Source organism: Panthera pardus, unplaced genomic scaffold (genome assembly GCF_024362965.1).
Source record: "Panthera pardus isolate Hobbes unplaced genomic scaffold, ASM2436296v1 HiC_scaffold_11, whole genome shotgun sequence".
Lineage (NCBI taxonomy): Eukaryota > Metazoa > Chordata > Mammalia > Carnivora > Felidae > Panthera > Panthera pardus.
Genome location: NW_026526666.1, coordinates 706,071 through 713,133, shown reverse-complemented (window position 1 = coordinate 713,133; position 7,063 = coordinate 706,071). Strand labels below are relative to the sequence as shown.

The 7,063-nt window shown below is 46.8% G+C and overlaps 1 protein-coding gene across 1 annotated transcript; it reads right to left on the bottom strand.

Moving 5' to 3' along the window:
* Positions 1-613: 613 nt before the first annotated feature.
* Positions 614-6,702, bottom strand: RPTN (repetin). The gene is made up of 3 exons (XM_019433078.2): positions 6,671-6,702; positions 5,139-5,296; positions 614-4,458 (listed from the first exon to the last, which is right to left on the bottom strand). The coding sequence occupies exons 2-3, from the start codon at positions 5,274-5,276 to the stop codon at positions 1,369-1,371; spliced, it is 3,228 nt and encodes a 1,075-aa protein (XP_019288623.2). The 5' UTR covers positions 5,277-5,296; positions 6,671-6,702; the 3' UTR covers positions 614-1,368.
* Between the last annotated feature and the right edge of the window lie 361 nt (positions 6,703-7,063).

Below are 7,063 nucleotides of genomic sequence, written 5' to 3'. Positions count from 1 at the left end.
TAATGAAAGACCATGGTGTCCTAAGAAAAGACAAATCCTTGGCATGGCTGGAGCATTGGGTACTCCTGGGAGGGACCCTTCATGAGACTAAACTGGGTAGGTCATCTGGGTCAGATGGTGAAGGGCCTATGTGTCATGCTAAGGAGTATGAACTTTATTCTAAAGTCACTGGGAGCCACTGAACAAGAGGGAGATAAAGGAAGTGGAAATGGAGAAGTGGGAAGAGATCCAAAAGGTATGAAGGATATAGAGTTGGCAAGATTTAATGACTATTTGAATGTGGAGGTGAATGAGGGTAAGGGTCAACTTTGACTCCTCTGTGGTGGAAGGAGCTGAAAATATTTAGATAAATTCCTTTTGACTTTTTGTTATTTGTTTCATATTGACTCCTTTTCTTCTTCTTCCTCCTCCTCTTCCTTCTCTTCTTCTTCTCCTTCTCCTCTCCCCGCCCCCGCCCCAACCTCCTCCTCTTTCTCCTTCTTCAGTGCTCAGGAACTCAAAGAACAAAGTCATCTTAGAAGTCAAGAAATGAGATCTTATCCTTGGAAAGCAGCACCCAAGTGAAGATAGAACAGCATATCCCCACCATGAAGAAGGAAAAGAGTCATCAAGGTCATTGTTCACCAATCATTTATTGGATATTTAATACATTTCCATAGATTTTCTTTGAGGGGTTTTCCAGAGCAATGGAGGGACAGTTTTGGTTTGTTGGAATCTGTCAGCAGATGACATATGCTTTCTCTCTGTTTTATATGGCCAGAAACTGGAATGCTATGGAGCTGGAACCAGTCAAGTCAGCTGTAGCAGCTCAGGGAAATGTCCCTCTGGTGAGGGTTGGGAGCCTAGGTGTGGGAGGTGTTGTGGACTTCAGAGTTGACTCTCCTAGTAGCATCTCACCGTGTTTCATTTTAGGCTATGAGGTTTGCAATTCCTGGTGTTTTGTCCATTGGAGCCAAGCTCACAAAAGACCAGGTGTCCTGTCCTCGGGCTGTAATATGTATTTTTGGAATACCTTCCCTGTTTCTGAACTTTTGGAAGAAGTTTCTACCATTCAGTGACCCAGCCATGTCCCCACCTACACAGAGGGAAAACCAGGAAATGATTTAAATCCCCAAACTAATCAAAATTGAGATCTGATTATGTCACCCAATTTGCCACTCAGACTTAACCCAACTGGAACACCCTAGAATTGCTGCTTAAAGAATGGAAATGCCCTAAAAGTGAATACTAGTCCTCAAAGCATCTTTACAAGTAGATGGAAGAGAGAAGGAAGACATACATTTTCAATCTCTTAAACAGAAGTAAGGATAAACTTGACATGTAGATTTCTTTGGCTTCAGGCTGCTTTAGCTCTGGTGTGTGCACAACCTAGCGCTGATTCCTTTTCTGCTCTTGTACATAGTTATAGAGGGCGTTGGGAGCAGAAGCTACCTTGTTAGGGTGACTTCCACCCTGTTCTCTCCTTGAGGGCCTCCCACTGCTCTGGGTGGGATGGAGGGTCAGGTTACTGCATCCTCCCTGGGAATTTTGCCTCTGGCTATTTTCATTCCTGTGGAATTTTTCTCTATTAGCACGGCCTTGCTGGATCCCATAAGGTTGTTGATCCTGGGACCCTTGATACCTTTCTTCCTCCTCAAGGGTTTGCTTATCCCATTTTTGCTGATAGTTTTGATTCTCTTCATGTGTTTGCCTGTCTTGTCTCTGATGGGTCTGCTCATCTTCGTGGGTTTGCCTCTCTTGTCTCTGATGGGTCTGCTCATCTTCGTGGGTTTGCCTCTCTTGTCTCTGATGGGTCTGCAGATCTTCGTGGGTTTGCCTGTCCCGTCTCTGATGGCCTTGTTCCTCTTCATGGTTTTGCCTGGCCTGCATCTTGCATGGAGTTTCCTGACCCTCATAACCGTGTCTGCCCCAGCTTTGGCAGGCCTGCTCTCCCTCTGCCTGGTGGCTCTGCCTCTCTTCATGCCTGGCCTGTGTCTGTCTGTGGCCCTGCTCACCACTACATGATTGCCATTCACCTTCTTTATAACCGTGTGGCACTTCTTGCTTGATTTGTGCTATGAGTTTGTGTTGGTGGTGTTGGTTATCCTCCTCGGGCTCCCATGCCTGGTGGCTGTTCTGCTGCCCTTCCCTAGACTGAAATCTCTGTCCCTGATTTCGAGCCACTTCTTGTCCTTGAGTCTGTTGACTTACTCTCCCTGACCTTCCTGGTTGCTCAACATACGAGTCTCTGCTTATTTCTTCCCTCCCTTGAAGGTAACTATTTTGCCCTATCTTCCCAGTCTCTGACTGACCATGGTGAGAACTCAGGCCTTGTCTGTCTGTCTGACCATAACAATTACTGTGGCCTTCTCTGTCTGTCTGGCCAGAACAATAGCCCTGGCCTTCTCTGTTTGTCTGGCCATAATGAGAGCTCAGGCCTTGTCTGTCTGTCTGGCCATAATGATAGCTCTGGCCTGCTCTGCCTGTCTGGCCATAGTGAGAACTCTGGCCTTGTCTGTCTGTCTGACCATAGCGGGAATTCTGGCCTTGTCTGTCTGTCTGACCATAGTGGGAATTCTGGCCTTGTCTGTCTGTCTGGCCATAATGATAACTCTGGTCTTGTCTGTCTGTCTGGCCATAGTGAGAACTCTGGCCTGCTCTGTCTGTCTGGCCATAGTGAGAACTCTGGCCTTGTCTGTCTGTCTGACCATAGTGGGAATTCTGGCCTTGTCTGTCTGTCTGGTCATAGCGGGAACTCTGGCCTTGTCTGTCTGACTGGTCATAGTGGGAACTCTGGCCTGCTCTGTCTGTCTGGCCATAGTGAGAACTCTGGCCTTGTCTGTCTGTCTGACCATAGTGGGAATTCTGGCCTTGTCTGTCTGTCTGGCCATAGCGGGAACTCTGGCCTTGTCTGTCTGACTGGTCATAGTGGGAACTCTGGGCTGCTCTGTCTGTCTGGCCATAGTGAGAACTCTGGCCTTGTCTGTCTGTCTGACCATAGCGGGAATTCTGGCCTTGTCTGTCTGTCTGACCATAGTGGGAATTCTGGCCTTGTCTGTCTGGCTGGCTATAGTGGGAACTCTGGCCTTGTCTGTCTGTCTGGCCATAGCAGGAATTCTGGCCTTGTCTGTCTGTCTGACCATAGTGGGAATTCTGGCCTTGTCTGTCTGTCTGGCCATAATGATAACTCTGGTCTTGTCTGTCTGTCTGGCCATAGTGAGAACTCTGGCCTGCTCTGTCTGTCTGGCCATAGTGAGAACTCTGGCCTTGTCTGTCTGTCTGACCATAGCAGGAATTCTGGCCTTGTCTGTCTGTCTGGTCATAGTGGGAATTCTGGCCTTGTCTGTCTGTCTGGCCATAGCGGGAACTCTGGCCTTGTCTGTCTGACTGGTCATAGTGGGAACTCTGGCCTGCTCTGTCTGTCTGGCCATAGTGAGAACTCTGGCCTTGTCTGACTGTCTGACCATAGCGGGAATTCTGGCCTTGTCTGTCTGTCTGGCCATAGCGGAAACTCTGGCCTTGTCTGTCTGTCTGGCCATAGCAAGAATTCTGGCCTTGTCTGTCTGTCTGACCATAGTGGGAATTCTGGCCTTGTCTGTCTGTTTGGCCATAGTGGGAACTCTGGCCTTGTCTGTCTGTCTGGCTAGAGTGGGAACTCTGGCCTTGTCTGTCTGTCTGACCATAGCAAGAACTCTGGCCTTGTCTGTCTGTCTGACCATAGTGGGAATTCTGGTCTTGTCTGTCTGTCTGGCCATAGTGGGAACTCTGGCCTTGTCTGTCTGTCTGGCTAGAGTGGGAACTCTGGTCTTGTCTGTCTGTCTGGCTATATTGAGAGTCCAATTCTTGCCTATCTCTCTGACCATAACCTGATTTCTGATCCAGCCTCCCAGACGGTCCATAATAAAAGCCTGATTCCTGTTGGTTTGTCTGGCCATAACAAGAATTGTGAATTTGTCTCTCACAATGATTTAAGGCAAAGATATATCCTTGTTTTTTAGGCTGGCTACTGCTAGATTTATGACTCCATCTTTGACCATAGTGGGAGCCTGTATCCCGTCTCTCAGACTGACCATAGTGGGAATCCCTATCCTGTCTCTCAGACTGACCACAATGGGAGTCCATATCCTGTCTCTCAGCCTGACCATAGCAGGAGTCCCTACCCTGTCTCTCAGACTGATCCTGGTGTACATCCTGGTTTTGTCTCTCAGACCGAGTGCAATGGGAGTCCTGCCTTTCTTCCTCATGCCTCTGCCTGTGTTGTCTGCCTGTATTTTCTGGGAACTTATGGTCTTGTGTTCCCTCCTGCTCCCCTTCTTGCTGAGAGATTCTATCTCCACATGACCTATTATTTAGTTTATGATAGCAGGCTTGGGCCAATTGAAACACCAACAAGAGATATTCATGAAAATCAACATGTCCATTTCTGTCTTTATCCAAGAGGCTCAGGATGGTTTCCACGGTCTCTGGGTCATTTGGTCTCTGTGAGAAGATAAAACAAAGAGCAAAATCAGTTGTTCTGTGGATACAAAGATGTATGCTGGTATCCACACCCCTACCCTTTTAGTCATGTATGAGCCTTCCTCAGTTGGTCACCATTCATCTTGAAATGGCTTGGGCTTGGTTTAGTCTTTTTGATAAACTTGTCCTCTGAACCTCATCTCTTGCTAGACCAATGGGGGCATGATTATTCCATTATATGCTATATTGTAATTATTTACCTACTTCTTTCTAACCACACCATGAGATCCTAGAGGGAAGAGAAGCTGGTTTTGTTCATGTTTGCATCCCCAGTGCCTAGGATGGTGCTGGCATGGAATAGGTATTCCACAACTCTTTGTTGAATGAATGAATACATGAATGAGAAGATGTGTGTACAGCACTCAAGTATAGAAATCAAGCTATGAATCTAGAATTTCTTCTGAGAAATGATTTCTGGTTTGAACTTGTACCCTCTCCTGTCAAGCTCAGCTATAAGAAGGTGTGTGTGTGTGTATGCCTGTAAATGTGTGTGTTCTGGGAGAGAAGTACTAAGGAGCTGACTGAAAATCTTTAGCTATGGGTGGAACATGACCAGATCAAACAAAAAACATCAAGCCCTGGATGCAGGTGTCAGAATCACTCACACTTGACTCCATGGGGTCAGAGTCTATGCATCTTACCCGGAGGATGTCTCCAAACTCAACCAAGAGCAGCTGCTTCAACTCCTTCTTGCACAGTGAGGTACAGTTCCCATTCTCTTTAGCATGTTTCTGGAACACCTCAATCACAGTGAGAATGCTGTTCAGCAGTTGAGCCATTTTAGTAAAGATGGGTGAACCTAAAAGAAGAAACAAGATTTCGTGTTTAAGATGAAGACCAGGAGACAGATTTCTAGAGGGCAAGTGGCCTTTTTTGGTCAGGGAAAGAAGCTTAAGAAATGACAAAGCCCCTATGCTGACACCATGGAGCCTGCTTGGGATTCTCTCTCTCTTTCTTTGCCCCTCCCCCACTCACACTTGTTCTCCCTCTCTCTCAAAATAAATAAACATTAAAAAAAAAAGAAATGACAGAGCCCCTTCGTAGCCTTATCTCACACTCCCTCTGATCTACAATCAGGCTCCAAATACTATGTGCTATAGTGGGTGATGGGTGCCAGCTATGGTTTCCCTGCTAGGAAAAGTGGCAATTTCCTAAAAAGCAAAAAACATATGGTAGGTGGTTTCCATGTCCCATCCCCTACTCCAGGTGGGACTTGCTTGATTGAAACTCTTAGAACAAAAAGGAAGAGATATCAGGAGGCCCACAGAGGCAGGGCCAGAAGCCAGTACAGTAAGACATAATTCTCCACCAACTAAATAGACCCTGCCAAACAGGTCTTCTAAGGAGCCTTGCTCAAGTGTGGAAGGCCAGAGGTCTCTTGCCATAGGCCAAGCAAACTTTTTGAGAGACTAAATCCCAGCAAGTGCTTCTGGCCTGGATGACCACTTGGGATATGCTTATAAAGTAGAATCAATGAATATAAAAATGATTACAGATAAAGATAGCAAGCCAAATTAACTGCACAGATGATAAGAAGTATATATAATCAGCTAGATTCACTCTGGCTACATTGGGAGATTCAGGTCTTTGGGGATCTAGATCTCAATGGTATTTTGCCTGTGGTATAAAAATTCTAGTTACTGAGTTTATAAGCCTCCAAGAAGCCCTAACTACAAAGCACATTGGACTTCCAAAAGCATGCAGTGATGTCTATAATGATGCATAGCAAACAGTGAATTGCATGGGACAGGCTGAGTCCCTTATGGCAGTTCACTGCACTGAGACTTGAATGCTACTGTGGCCCTGTGGTCTAGGGCCTTGTCCCTGATGAGCTCTAAACTTTTGGGTCTTGCCTTACTTGCATGAAAGGTCAATGCTCCAGTATGGGAGACTAAGCTATTCACCAGTAGTTCTAGCCCTCAAGTTTGGGATGCCCAGGACATGCTAAAACAAAGGCATGTATATTTTACAGGCTTGGAAGTGGGCCACCCCAGTTACCATCATATTCTCAGACAGAACCAAGAAAAGGAAGCAGGATTCTACCCAGGCCTGTCATGCACAGGGAGCAGTCTCAGACCCCCCTAGCCCAGCACATTATAGCTGCTATCAAGAGCCTTATAGAGACTGCCATTACTCATCTCCCTCCTCCCCCTCCTCCCCATGCATGCCTTACCTGCTTAGGGAGGAATGAGCAGAAGATTCAGAAGCCACAGAGGATACTAGAGAGTTGAAAACCCATCGTATTTATAGGGGTTTTAATTGTCCTGCTAGGCCATCCCAGGAGACACCCATTCTGTGGTAGAGCCTGAATCACTCTGGGCCCAGCCCGGCTCAGCCCAGCTTGACCTCTCCCTCTGTAGACCGTTTGGTTTATTTACTTCCCCCACTTACTCATGCACCTGTTTGTCATTAGGTAGGCGATACTGTTCAAGTCCCAGCCCCATTTAATTAGGGGAGTGTGTGTGCATGTGCATGCTGCGGGGGTCCCAAAAGACAGATATGTAGGTTGAGTTCATCCTTCATATATGTTGCCTACCACGGCTAATGGAGGACCACAGTTAAGTCA